The sequence below is a fragment of the Stegastes partitus genome, unplaced genomic scaffold (assembly GCF_000690725.1).
Source record: "Stegastes partitus isolate 25-593 unplaced genomic scaffold, Stegastes_partitus-1.0.2 Scaffold1080, whole genome shotgun sequence".
Lineage (NCBI taxonomy): Eukaryota > Metazoa > Chordata > Actinopteri > Pomacentridae > Stegastes > Stegastes partitus.
In genome coordinates this window covers 273999-288474 of record NW_007578811.1, presented here as the reverse complement: position 1 = coordinate 288474, position 14476 = coordinate 273999, and the positions used below count along the sequence as shown (strand labels likewise).

Genomic DNA, 14476 nt, shown 5'->3' with positions numbered 1-14476 from the left:
ATCCATTATCTATATAGCTTAATCCTCACTAGGGTCATGTCGTCAACGGGACGTTTATTTATTCTTCTTTTTATTTCCTCTTTTATTGTATTATTCTTTAATATTTTCTTTTTTGTAATTTGGCGCTCTCACTACTCCATAAGAATACAATATAATTGGAGGAAGGACAAAACAATAAAGCGCTTACGTTGTGGCTCATGATCATAGAAATAAATATTAAATAAGCAAAGGCAGAATAGGACAAAAAGGAAGATACGAGTTTTACCAGTTGCACAGGACTCAGCACTGAATGTCCCGTTCATTGGATTGTTGAGCCGATGAGTTGAATCGGCAGACGGCTGCTTCATGGGACACAAAAATGTCAAAGAAAAGCTGTTTGTTTATTTACCTTCCTTTAAATTGACAGTGATAGTGTTATCAGGCCACTAGAAACACAGATGACAACTAAATGACAACAGATTGGTTATTCTGCATGACAGCACATTTTGCTGCATCACTAGCTCCAGTAACGTTTCTGGTTCTGGTCAGTTTTATAAGATAGTCGCCTGTATTACTAGCTGACATTAAATGTAGAGCAGGACCACATGAACCGATGAACATAGGAATGAACATCCAACACTGAATGTTAGACTGTAACTGATATAATAATAGTAGAAAGTAAAACATCTCAGCGTTTCACTCTCCACGGTTCTCATGACGTGTTTCACTCTCCACGGTTCTCATGGCGTGTCTAAATCCCGCCTCCTGCTCCGAGCTCCTCATCAGTCCAGTCCGACCCTGGCCTTGTCCACACAGCAACCGGAAGGAAACGTAAACGATGGCCTAAGTAGCTCCAGCTCCAGCCCCTGTCCTGGTCAAAGTAGCCAAGAAAGCGGCTCCGAGGCCAAGAAAGACCGGCCCCAGCGTCAGTGAGCTGATCGTTAGAACTGTGTCTGCTTCACAGGAGCGGGGCGGCGTGTCGACGGCCGCCCTCAAGAAGGCTCTGGCTGCCGACTGCTACGATGTAGAGAGAAACAAGGCCCGTGTTAAGACCGCCATTAAGAGCCTGGTCGCTAAGCGCACGCTGGTGCAGACCAAGGGGACCGGGGCCTCCGGTTCCTTCAAGATGAACAAGAAGGCTGAACCCAAGGTCAAGAAACCTGCTGCTAAGAAAGCCACAGTGGCCAAAAAGACGGCAAAGAAAGCCACCAAGACCCCAAAGAAGAAGGCCACTGCAGCCAAGAAGACTCCTGCAAAGAAGGCAACTAAAGCTAAGAAGTGATCTGCTTCACTGTAGACATTCACAAGTCAAAGGCTCTTTTAAGGGCCACCACAGATCATCTATCTATCTATCTATCTATCTATCTATCTATCTATCTATCTATCTATCTATCTATCTATCTATCAGTCATGACATTGAAAAGGGCTTCTGTAACTGTCTTTGCAAATACCTGTATTTAGGCCTAAAGAACCTTTAAGAAGTGATATAATGTAATGAAGGAAGTAGTTTTAGCGTAATTATGAATGACTAGTTTGTTTAGTGCTGCACTGTTTCATTCAAATGTATTAAAGAGGGGATACTTGCAATTATTTTATGTCTAAAGTAAAAGAAAAAAATAACATTAAAAAAAAGAAGTACATGTAAATACCAAGACGAAAATAGTTTAAACCAGAACGTACAGAATACAGCAGCTGCTGCTGAGGAGGAGGAGTTTATTTCAAACGTCACATTTCTGTCATCCAATAGAAAGTGTGATAGCGCGCGCGCTGCACCGCTCCGGACCAATCAGCGCTGCCGTCGCTCCGCCGCTCTCCATATAAGCTCGGTGCCGCCGCTCGGTCGACACTTGTTCTCTTACTGTGGAAGCAGAGCAGACGGAGGAAGTAGAATGGCCAGAACCAAGCAGACCGCCCGTAAGTCCACCGGAGGCAAAGCTCCCCGGAAGCAGCTGGCCACCAAGGCTGCCCGTAAGAGCGCCCCGGCCACCGGCGGCGTGAAGAAGCCTCACCGTTACAGGCCCGGTACCGTGGCTCTGAGGGAGATCCGCCGCTACCAGAAGTCCACGGAGCTGCTGATCCGCAAGCTGCCCTTCCAGCGCCTGGTGCGTGAGATCGCCCAGGACTTCAAGACCGACCTGCGCTTCCAGAGCTCGGCCGTCATGGCTCTGCAGGAGGCCAGCGAGGCTTACCTGGTGGGTCTGTTCGAGGACACCAACCTGTGCGCCATCCACGCCAAGAGGGTCACCATCATGCCCAAAGACATCCAGCTGGCCCGCCGCATCCGCGGAGAGAGAGCTTAGACTCACCGGACACACGTCACACTGGAAATAACGGCTCTTTTAAGAGCCACTCACATTCATGATAAGAGTTCAAGTTTCCACATAGTAATGTACTAACACTTCCAAGCATATTGGTTAGTTTTAATATTTAATGGACGGTATATTCAATGTGGACTGTACACTTAACTGTTAGTTCAAAGTTTGAGTAAATAAATGAATCTGTGTTGTGTATAGCAGGTTACAGTCATTCAGTTTAATACATTTGAAATTCTGTAAACTCAGTAAACAGTTCTCACCTCCACCCATCTGACAGCAGCAGCACTGCTCTTAACATCACTGATTAATCAATTAACAGAAACCTGACAACTGGAAAACTCATATTTTGGCTAGTTCCATTTGTTTTCAGGTCATAAATACTCAATATGACATTTGAAGGTTAAACCAGGTGTCAGCGCCTGCAGCTCTTTCGTACTTCTCTGCAGCTCCTTGTGGCTTTGGAAAATAGTGCTTTAATTTAAATGTATTTTGTTTTAGCTCATTAGTTTTTAAAATGTAATTCTAAATTTGAAGGTTTTTGTGAAATTGCTCAAAATATGCATCATAGCTGCCGATGTGTGTTATTTTTTTTTTTTATTTAATTTTTTTGTGACCAAAGCGACTAGCAACAAATCTAGTGACTCTTTCTGGTGTTTTGGAGACTCTGACATGAAAACACGTATCGCTCTGTAGTTCCTGTCCTCAGTGAGCAGCGGTGCTGCCGTGAGCTCCTCCGTCCCAAAGCGCTCACAGGCGGTCAGCAGTTTTTAGCCATTTTTAGTTTGCTGCAGGTGGATAATTTAAGATCGGCTTTTTATTTCATAAATACAAGGGTAATTCAAATAGATATGTAGTATTTTATTTAAAGGTAACCTTCAACCCAGTGTCTTTTTTTGTTTTTGTTGTTGGAGTTAAAAATGTTTTTGTTGCAGAAATAGAATTTTGCTTTCACTGTGGCAGTTCATTGATTTCATAAATGCAACACACTAGTTTTTTTTATTTTTTTTGTACATAGCATAAAGGTAAAAACGATGCAGTGTTATCTTCATTTTAGATGTCAAAGGGGTTTTGTGGCTCCCGGTGTTTTCTTTTCCATGGAAAACAGGTCCAAATGGCTCTTTGAGTGTTTAAGGTTGCCGACCCCTGGGCTACACTGACACTTGACTAATATCACAGTGACATAAAACCTACATTACATCAATCATTACAAGATCAGACCAGACCTGTAAAAATTTAGATTATAATGTGTTTAGATTTGTACTGTTCTTAAGCCTCTATGCATTGTGCAGCACCACTGATGCACGGTATTCAAAGTTTATCTTGTGTCTTTTTACAATGCAAACCTGCAGGATCCGGCTGCTGAAAAACACCAACATTGTGTGTGTGTGTGTGTGTGTGTGTGTGTGTGTGTGTGTGTGTGTGTGTGTGTGTGTGTGTTCCATCCATTACAACTCCACTATGCTGAATAAACTATTGAGAGGCCTGATGATCCTTATGGCTATACAAACAACAACGGTCCACTGGAGGGAAAAGAAGAAAATAGGACTGTCTTTAATGGAAAACTGAAATAAATGTAAGAAGTAACACCTACTGAAACAGACTGTCTCTGTGGTGTTCATCAGAATCAATCATACACGTCAGGCTCTGAATGATACGACTGCTGAACCTTTACATGTAGTGGAGAATGTAACTGACACGATGCCCGTGGTTCTGGTTAAATCAACAAGAAATATAGAAAAATGTTTTCTTTACAATCTTTATTTTTTATCGAACACACACACACACACACACACACACACACACAAACACATATATATATATATATATATTACATTTGGATATTTGAACAAAGATTAAAAGGTTAGACTTGATTTTTGTACAGAAATGTATTTCAAAGCAGTGTGTCATGTATTCACCTTGTTCTTGTTGTTTTCATTGAATGTCTGCATCAGATTGCCTTATCACAATCTGTTTGTATTCATAATAAACAACAAAGATTTATTTTTCCATGTTTAGATATTTGGGTACATGATATAGTAGTTAGTAGAAAAGGATGCTGTCAAGACAACTGAACCACCGATTATTTATACACCTCCATTAAATATATACCTATATGGAAACGTTTTCATTCTATTAAAAAACAAATTAATTCACTTTTGTGAAGTCCTGCATGAGGGAATTGTCAAAGCGTTAAAGAGTCGGAGCTCCGTGTTGATCCAGCGTCCAGACGGAGAGACTGTTCCAGCGGATCATCTGGACGCCAGCAGCCGCGAGCACCGGCAGCGTCCGTGTGTTTACCGGCGGCCAAAACCTCCCTCTTCCAGGCCAACCAAGCAGCGCAGCGCCGCCGTTTTCCACCCAGCGTGTCCTCACACGTCTCCGCTAACCGGAGCACCGCTGTTCCGCCCAAGACGAGGCGCTTTTACACATTTTAGGAGCACAAATGTGCAGAAAAGTGACCGCGAGCCGCACTCGCTCACCGCGTGTCCGACCGCTTGGAAGCCTCCTGGCAGCGAGCGACCAGGTGCTGGAGGCCGAACAGGAGCCGAGTGTGGCGGGACAACTGTGTTCTCCGTGTGGCAGCGAGCGTCGGGTGTGAAAAGGCCGCTTTAGTGCGTATTTTGTGTCCGAAACGTGTCGGAGAAAACACAAATGCGGCCGCTTTGGACACGGCGGCAGCGCCGCGCGACGCATTGCCTCTCCACGGTTCTCATGGTCTTTATAAGTCCCGCCTCCTGCGTCCAGCTCTGTCAGGTCGAGACAAACAGCGACACTGAAACATGGCAGAAGAAGCTCCAGCAGCCGCGCCGGCTAAAGCCCCGGCCAAAGCCCCGAAGAAGAAGGCCGTCCGGCCCAAGAAGGACGGGCCCAGCCTCCCGAAGCTCATCGTCGCCGCCGTGGCCGAGTCCAATGAGCGCAAGGGGACGTCCATATCGGCCCTCAAGAAGGCGCTGGCGGCGAAAGGCGTCGATGTGATCAAGGCCAACAAACGCATCAACACCGCCGTCACCAAGCTGGTCGCCAAGGCGGTCCTGGCCCAGACTAAAGGCACCGGGGCCTCCGGCTCCTTCAAGCTCGCGAAGAAGGAGCCCAAAGCCGCCAAACCAGCGGCCAAAAAGGCCGCCGCTAAGAAGACCAAGACAGCAGCAGCCAAGAAGGTAGCAGTCAAGAAGACACCTAAGAAAGCGAAGAAGCCCGCCACAGCAAAGAAAACTGCCAAGAGCCCTAAAAAGGCAGCAAAGAGCCCCAAAAAGGCAACTAGAAGTCCTAAAAAGGCAACTAAAAGCCCCAAGAAGACAGCCAAGGTTCCCAAGAAGGCAGCCAAGAGCCCAAAGAAGGCTGCTGCAAAGAAGGCAGCCAAGCCCAAAGTCAAGAAGACAGCAGCCAAGAAGAAGTGATCTGCTTCACTGCAGACATGCAGAACTCAAAAGGCTCTTTTAAGAGCCACCACAGATCCTCATAGAGCTCAGTCCTCCTCATAAACTGGAGTCAGAAGAAGGCAGCAAAATAAGAATATTATTTAGGCATATTACATTATCTATATTGGCCTCATTGTTATAACAGCTTTGTCTTTGTTCACATTCATATTTGATTTCTACCCTTATATCATATTTGACCATCTAATTCTAATCTTAATTCTGCAAATGTTACATGTAGGTACTTTAGGATAGATTAATAAAACTACTAACTAGAATCCAGGTAAACTCATTCCTCATCACTTGGTTGGTTCCAGCAGCATCAGTTTATTAAATCTAGTTCAGAGTCACAGGGAAAAATCAGGACATGGGTGAAAGACTCGATGAGCTTATGTTGGTTTCTTCTAACATCAATTCATTTTAAATGACAGTATCCCCCTCACAGCAACCTCGCTCCAAGAGTTTAGACTTTCCACATTAAATTCAGGCCCCACAGTAGAAACTCAGTCCAGCTGTCATGACAGAGATTCTCACTCTAAATTCATGCCTTTCTCATTGTGACTCCACTTACCAAAGTGTGTTTACAAGTAAATTTCCGTTACTACTGCTCCATGCTTTCCCCTGTTGCTGACAGGTGTGGCTGGAGGGGCCTGCCGCACAGACCCTCCTCACTCTGGCCAGGCTTCAGCAGCAGCAGAAGGGAACTGGGTACTGGTTGTGTGTGACCTTGTGCATTTATATTAATTTACTTTTTTTCTGGTGGGTCCAATGATTTTGTGGTCCTAGCATAGCTCTCATTGGAGGATTTAGGCAGTTTATGGTAGTGTGGACAGGAGACCCTGTTCTGCTGGGCTCATGTGGACTGGACAGTGGTGTTTTGTGTTCTTGTGTTTTTGGCTGGGCCATCAGTAGTAGTGAGTTTGGGAGGGGGTTTATTTACCTCAGGTTTTGGAAACATTGCATGTCTACCCAGTGGAGAGGGAAGAAAACAAAAGAAAAACTTAAACAGATATCTTCACATCAGTAGTCTGAGCAGTTTGTGATGAACATGACTCAGTGTAGGAGTTTAGCTGATGACAGCTTTGTTCATGTCCCTTATGACCACCAGAGATAACACACACAGATACAGCACGCATCAGGTACACGACACATAGCGTCTTTCATATTTAATGCCTTCCTTGTCTTAAAGGCTTTTTTTTAAAAACACCATGGACAGCTTCCTTGCCTGACAAAAAAAAAAATCCATTGTTTTGCACTCAGAAAATGTCACAATGAGAATGAAAACCTTCACATGCTCCGTTTGTTTTTGGCTTTTGATCCAAAGAAATGCAACCAGGAGGCCAGTTAGCTGTGAAGAAAATGTACAGATTAGATTTCATCCACATCTTCCTTCTGCCTCTTTTATGTTAAAATAGAAACTGGAGATCTAATGATGTTTATCAGCAGATTACTATTATAACACTGCAGACTGCTGATTAAACATGTCACACAGATGATCAAATATTATAATGGTGATTAGTGACAGAATCGGGTTCTGCTGAGTCGCCTTTGTGTCTGCAGTCACAGTTTTCAGTTTGAATGCAGCAAGGCAGTGATATTTAAATAAAACAGGGTGCATAGGAGCAGATTTAACATGGAGTAGTTTAAATCAGTTTCCTCAGGCTGTGTAACGAACATGAATATAAAGAGAACGACATCAAACAGCAGCTTTCAGTCTGCATGTGAGACGCTTACTGAATCCTTTCCAAAACAAACTTTGTTTTTTGTCCTTTTCTTCTACAATGTTTCTAATAACACAGTGCTAGCATTTCAAAATGGTCCATATCAAGGAACTTCATTCTTTTTTTCATTACAGGGTTTGTGGCACAAGATAGTTTTATTGTTCTGAGTCCTGTCCCCTAAACTAATTTGTCATTTAAAACCACGTTAATTTATTTAGTGTTGACTTTACAGAAACAGTTGTTCATGTTTTCAAATAATCAATATTTTGACCAAAATTAACTAAACAGGAATTCATGCATGATAGAAATATATATATATATACTTTTTTTTTTTTTTTTAAAGCAGATCCAAACATCAAATATCCACTTTTCCTTTAATCATGTAATTCCATAATCAAACTGAACAAAAAAATAAACCAAGAAAAAGAACTTGTTTAACTCAATTTTTTTTAAAAGTAAGACTATTTCATAATAGGAATGAAATCAATTAATGACCTCTAAATATGTCATTCTTCTGTCTGGTCAGCATCACGTGGAGCACGATAGCAGTGGGTTGGTTCCCTGTCAGCTGGTCTTCACATAGATGTGAACAACTTCACTACATCAGACAACAACACTTAAATCAGGTCAGTTGTCATCAGCAGCATTATAGCAACTAAAGCTAACAATCCAAAACTGCACAGACCACCTGTATGTAATGTGACAGGACTGAGTTTAGAGCCAAACATGATCAGGTACATGACAGATAGCGTGGAGTGATACAATACAAACGAAAAAACAAATAAATAATACAATCTTAAATAACTGCATTGAAAGAAATGTTCATGCAGTGTAATATGTTCTATACTAACCATAAAATGTCACATTCACCAACATCGACATAATGGCACCCATTTGGTGGAACCACTCATGTATGCGATAACCAGGACGTGATCTCTCAGCGTTCAGAGTGTGTGGTCCTGAAAAGGACCGTTGGTGTGTTGCTGGATGTCAGCGGGTTTACTTGGAGCTGGTGTACTTGGTGACGGCCTTGGTGCCCTCGGACACGGCGTGCTTGGCCAGCTCTCCGGGCAGCAGCAGCCTGACGGCGGTCTGGATCTCCCTGGACGTGATGGTGGAGCGCTTGTTGTAGTGGGCCAGGCGGGACGCCTCGCCGGCGATGCGCTCGAAGATGTCGCTGACGAACGAGTTCATGATGCCCATGGCCTTGGACGAGATGCCGGTGTCGGGGTGCACCTGCTTCAGCACCTTGTACACGTAGATGGCATAGCTCTCCTTTCTGCGCGCTCTCCTCTTCCTGCCGCCTTTGCCGGCGGCCTTTGTCACTCCTTTCTTGGAGCCCTTCTTCGGGGCGGCTTTTCCTGGTTCAGGCATTGCTGTTTGTATCTAGAGTACGGAATGACCCAGCCAGCGCAGAGACACTGTTCTTATACAGACCACATGCAAAAATCACTGCGCGGTCCCCCGCCTCTGATTGGCTGAGCTGCTCGGCTGGGTGGAGTCTTGTTTCCATGGAAACCACAGCAAAGAAAACTGGAGACCTCGGACATGTTGAGCTGTTCTGTTGGTGCGCAGACTCACAACAGAAGCAGGACATCAGCCTCTATAACCTGTATTATGAACATGTAGAAGCCACATTTCATTCTTTCAGATGATGTCACTTGTCCACCTGTTCAGTGTCTTCTGTGACACTGATTGAATAACGGATGTGAATCTGTGTTTCTTCTGAGGTTACACTTAAATATTTATTGAACTTTACAACACAGTGCATGTGTTTGGGGTGTGTTCATTTTAATGTGACAACCTGAAACAAGTGTCTTCATCTCTTCCTGCATAAACTGTGACGTCCATGTGACGTACTATAAAAATGATTGTCCCGTAATTCAAAAAAATAAATAAATAACAGACTGTCATATCCCAGCGTGTTTCAGCTTTAAAACCTGTCGATGAACCCAGTGTCTCCTACGAAAGATCACTTTTATTACAGCCTTGCTTCAGCACTTCACCCTGAACTGAAACCTGTATTTAGCAGAATGAACACAAGAAACAAAAAGACAGAGTTAAATAGATTTCTTATTAACACGTGGGATGTTCTGTTTTGTCACTTTTCTTTTTTATTTATTTATTTGTTTTTTTGTCCCCATTATGTTATAATAAATATATTTATTTACCAAACTCAGACTATTGTGATTTCAATAAATGTTTTCTGTTAAGTATATATCATAATAGATAAACAACTATAAAAAGCTTGATTGCTCAAATGCTCCCTGTTACTCCAACCACAGCAACAGGGCTGCACATTCATGCTAATGTTAACTTTTTCTTAGGACTAGAAACCAGCTGTTACTGACCAAGAGGACAAACTCACTAAAGTAAATTTGTAAATTAAGAAAAAATAATGCATTAGTTTAATCCTGATAATCCACATGACAATGTTGAGGTAGAGCAAGGCTTTCAAGTCAAGGTGACAATGTTGGAGAAATGTGAATAGCTTTGCTCTGCCCATGCTGTTGGGAAACTGATCATGTTAATTCCGTTATGGTTTCTTCCTCTATGCTAAAAACGTCAGCTAACTGGTTGTGTGCATGTTGTGGAACAGATTCCCGCATAACATCTTAAACATGCTGATTACAACAAAGTTTTACATGATTAGAAGAGACCTATATTACAAAACATATTGAAATATATTTTAAGAATTCAAGTTGATAATCTTGCCCTCAATGATCAACAATTTTAGCTCAATTCAAGACCAGTACAATTTACTCAGAACCTAGGGTTTAATATTTTTTTTAAATGATCACATGAAATTTCATGGCAGACACATTAGATGTGTTCTGGAACACCCATCACCTGTTGTACATTTATAAGGCCGCTGCTCATAGAGGACGTGTGTGGCTCTGAAAAGAGCCGTTGGTTTGTTGTTCCAGCAGCAGCAGGTTGATGGTTTACTTGGCCTTTCCCTGCTTCTCGGTCTTCTTGGGCAGCAGCACCGCCTGGATGTTGGGCAGCACGCCGCCCTGAGCGATGGTCACTCCGCCCAGCAGCTTGTTGAGCTCCTCGTCGTTGCGGACAGCCAGCTGCAGGTGACGGGGGATGATGCGGGTCTTCTTGTTGTCGCGGGCGGCGTTTCCAGCCAGCTCCAGGATCTCAGCGGTCAGGTACTCCAGCACGGCCGCCAGGTAGACGGGGGCGCCGGCACCCACACGCTCCGCATAGTTGCCCTTCCTCAGCAGCCTGTGGACACGGCCGACCGGGAACTGCAGTCCTGCCCTGGAGGAGCGGGTCTTAGCCTTGGCTCTCACTTTACCGCCTTTTCCACGTCCAGACATGTTTAGGGTTGAAGCTTCTTACTGAGTTCAGAAACCAGAATGACTGTAGCGGGACAAACAGCAGCTTTATATAGGAAGGCAGCTGCTCTCTGATTGGTCAGTGTGAGAGTGAGGGGGCCACCAATCAGAGAAGATGTCATGGCACGTCACTAGTCCCCCTGTTACATATACAGACACATGTATTAGAACAGCCGACTCCTTCTGCTCCCAAACGGCTCTTTATTTATTATCATCTGTAGTCTCGTACTTTAGCCTAACTTGGCAGACATGAACGCTTTGTGTTGATAAACCCTTTTGAATTTAGTGTTTTCATGAGAAGCCTTAAAACTGCCTAAGTTTGTGTATTTTTATGTTACAAAAGCAGACATTCTTACTTTAGTTAATATTTTAATCAAATTGTTGATTTTAATTTAACATGAAAACAAATGAACAAAACACTGCAAACAAACCCACAGAACAGAACCAGAACAGAATTCAGTTCAAAAACCAAACAGTGTGTCCTTGGTGTAGGTGTGCATTCAAAAAAATTCAATGTCTCAGCGTGGCTGGACTGATGCAGTTTGTCCTCTCGGTTTGTATCTGCCCTGTTCTTGAGAGACTCTCAGAGGAACAGATGACGTCTCCCTCCATCACCTCCACCAGGTGGGGCAGACTGAGGCCTTGCCTGCCACCAGCTCACCAGCAGAGATGTTTACCTGTGGACAACGTGGACGCATAATGTTCTGTTTTTGATGGACATAACTGGACTTAAACGGATTACTTCATCTTTGTCTTTAGTGTTAGAAACCTTGCACTCCTGTGGTTTAGTGCGGCCGTCTAGTGCTGTTTGAAATAGCCGCGACATTAGTAGAAGATCTTCTCCAGACACAGACCTGAGGCTGTGTAGCCACGCAAGCCACTAAAGAATAACAGTGGCCTGGACAAGGACGCTCAGCAACTACACTACGCTGGAAGTCAAGCCTTTCATCTGCCACAGCACGGAGACTAAAGCCAAAACCCTGCGTTTGAATGACGTTGTGTTTTAAAGAAGATGATTCACACAAGATTGCTCTTTGTGGGCACAGTGGCTGAGGAGCACATCAAAGTGGGAGGAGAAGCACAAACAAATGGACCTAAAGGCCACGGAGTCAAAACCAGTGAGTAAACCAGCTGAAAAGCATCGGAGGAGAAGCTACACAGATGAATGAATTCAAGAAGAGGAGTTTTGGGACATATCACAGGTAAGAAAAATGAAATTGAAGAATGAATGGATGACCCTGATAATGTTGACATGGTGAAAGAAATCATGTGACAGTTGTCAAATGTGATTTGCAGCTCCTCCTAATGATCACAGGGTTTGGTACATCCCGCATCATGGGGAAGAAGAAAATACGAGTCGTCTTTGACTGTACTGTCTCCTATCAAGGTGTGTCTTAAAATGCTGGCCTGTTGCAGGGACCTGATCTCTCCAGTACACTCGCTGGTATTTTACAGAGACTCAGAGAAGAGCCAGTGGCAGTGATGGACATCGAACCAACGTTTCACCACATAAAAGTGCCAATCAAAGATGTCAACATGTGAGGTTTTCTGTGGTGGCCAGAGGCTGACTTGAATGCACCCTTCAAAGATTACAGAATGACAGTGCACATTTTTGGTGCAACATCACCCCCTAGTGTTGCTGCATACACACTGCGGATGACCGAACAGAGACTGCAGATCCACAACAGCTTTAAACACTTCTATGTGGATGACTGCTTGAGATCAGTGCCCACAGAAAAAGAAGCAGCCAATCTGCACAGTCTATGCATGAAGGGAGGGTTTAGCTGGACCAAATGGTTGAGCAACAGCAGAAATGTTCTGACATCTCTACCAGCTGAGCAGTGGGCCAAAGATCTAGATCTCACCCATGACATCCTACATAACCAGAACTGTTGTCTCTACATGTGCTCCACGGAATGAATGAAGAATGAATCAATGAATGATGGATTGATTCTGGCTTTCTCTATGATTGTATTGGTGTTGTCTTAAGTTGGGATTTTGTTTTCTATGTTTTACTTGAAGTTGGGCATCATAAGTGAACTTTTATGAAGCAACAGCACAAATATCTTCTCTTTAACTACGAGCTTTTATTCTGGTTATGTCTTCGTTTGGAAACTGGAAGTCGGTGTTGCAGTGTTTCATGGGAGAGAGGCAGCAAGTGAACAGAAGCTTAGGACGGTTTAGGAACTGATGGACGGCACAAACTACGGTTCCAGGCAGTAATAAAAGCAACAACTTTAAGAGCCGACTGCTGGGCAGTGAAGAGAGTAAACCATGAAGCTGAAAACTGCTTCAGCCAGAAAAGGTCTCCTGTTACCAGAGCAGGAAAACATCACCAGCAGGTCTTGTGTTAGAATTTCAGAACAAACACATGGTGTTATAGCATTTCACATGTGATGTACTAATACTGCAGGCAGAGCAGCAGTGGAGGATAAACATATATTCAACAGATAGAAATAATAATAAAGTGTACTACAGATGTTAGAGTCTGCACAGCGGACATCAAGCTCTACAGATGCAGTGTGTGGTCCTGAAAAGGACCGTTGGTGTGTTGCTGGATATCAGCGGGTTTACTTGGAGCTGGTGTACTTGGTGACGGCCTTGGTGCCCTCGGACACGGCGTGCTTGGCCAGCTCTCCGGGCAGCAGCAGCCTGACGGCGGTCTGGATCTCCCTGGACGTGATGGTGGAGCGCTTGTTGTAGTGGGCCAGGCGGGACGCCTCGCCGGCGATGCGCTCGAAGATGTCGCTGACGAACGAGTTCATGATGCCCATGGCCTTGGACGAGATGCCGGTGTCGGGGTGCACCTGCTTCAGCACCTTGTACACGTAGATGGCATAGCTCTCCCTTCTCTTATGTTTCCTCTTCCTGCCGCCTTTGCCGGCGGCCTTGGTCACTCCTTTCTTGGAGCCCTTCTTCGGGGCGGACTTTGCTGGTTCCGGCATTCTTCTCTGTTCCTGCGGTAACGAATGAAGTGTGACGTGAAGAGCGACTCTTCTTATACAGGCCGTATGTAAATTATACTGCGCGGCCCCCCGCATGTGATTGGCGGAGCTGTTCGGCTAGTGACGGTTGGTGCGCAGACTCACAACAGAAGCAGGAAAAAGGCGGGAGACCTCCGACATACGCTTCTTCTCTGTATTTGTATTGTTCTTATTATTCTGAATAACAAGAATAATTTATTTTTATTATATTTTTAGTTTACATTAAATCTCACCAAATAACAAATTCAACACAGACGTTAATACCGTCTGACACATTTTCCAGATTAACTGAAAATCCACAGACTCCTGCAGTAATCTTATTCCTTGAGCTCTATGACCATTTATTTAAAGGAATACTTCATACACGTACCAGACATTTTTGCTCCACAAGTTGTTACGGATATAAACAGGACTGTATGATGGAGCTTCTCTACTGCTAGAGAAAATACACAACGGAAGTCTGTTTACACCCCGTTATGATTGGAGTCATTCACTTGATTTGATATAGAAATCCACATTCAACATGACAGAATGCAAACTCATTATTACCAGACTGAAGTAGACTTTGATTCAGGGTTAAAGATCATTAACACTGTTTATATCGGTCTCCTCCTACCAGAGCAGGATGGGCAACCAGCAGCATCAATTATTATGAATTTGGTTAAAGCATTAAAATGTGGCAAACGTACATTAACCAACGGGACTGAGCTCTTG

General features: G+C 44.0%; 5 protein-coding genes across 5 annotated transcripts; 2 read left to right on the top strand and 3 right to left on the bottom strand.

Annotated features, from left to right (window-relative positions):
- The first annotated feature begins 817 nt into the window (after positions 1 to 817).
- LOC103367745 (histone H1-like) lies at positions 818 to 5692 on the top strand. The gene is given in 2 exon segments (XM_008295861.1): positions 818 to 1257; positions 5071 to 5692. Coding segments are annotated over 2 exon segments (1062 nt in total).
- On the top strand, positions 1792 to 2489 carry LOC103367735 (histone H3). Its single transcript, XM_008295851.1, has one exon. The coding sequence runs from the start codon at positions 1869 to 1871 to the stop codon at positions 2277 to 2279; it is 411 nt and encodes a 136-aa protein (XP_008294073.1). The 5' UTR covers positions 1792 to 1868; the 3' UTR covers positions 2280 to 2489.
- A 1875-nt stretch (positions 5693 to 7567) lies between the features above and the next one.
- On the bottom strand, positions 7568 to 8843 carry LOC103367734 (histone H2B 1/2-like). The gene has a single exon (XM_008295850.1). It carries the CDS (start codon positions 8803 to 8805, stop codon positions 8431 to 8433), a length of 375 nt encoding a protein of 124 aa, XP_008294072.1. The 5' UTR covers positions 8806 to 8843; the 3' UTR covers positions 7568 to 8430.
- Positions 8844 to 10189: 1346 nt separating this feature from the next.
- Positions 10190 to 10777, bottom strand: LOC103367732 (histone H2A-like). The gene has a single exon (XM_008295849.1). It carries the CDS (start codon positions 10758 to 10760, stop codon positions 10377 to 10379), a length of 384 nt encoding a protein of 127 aa, XP_008294071.1. The 5' UTR covers positions 10761 to 10777; the 3' UTR covers positions 10190 to 10376.
- Positions 10778 to 12845: 2068 nt separating this feature from the next.
- Positions 12846 to 13747, bottom strand: LOC103367731 (histone H2B). Its single transcript, XM_008295848.1, has one exon. It carries the CDS (start codon positions 13721 to 13723, stop codon positions 13349 to 13351), a length of 375 nt encoding a protein of 124 aa, XP_008294070.1. The 5' UTR covers positions 13724 to 13747; the 3' UTR covers positions 12846 to 13348.
- Positions 13748 to 14476: the final 729 nt, after the last annotated feature.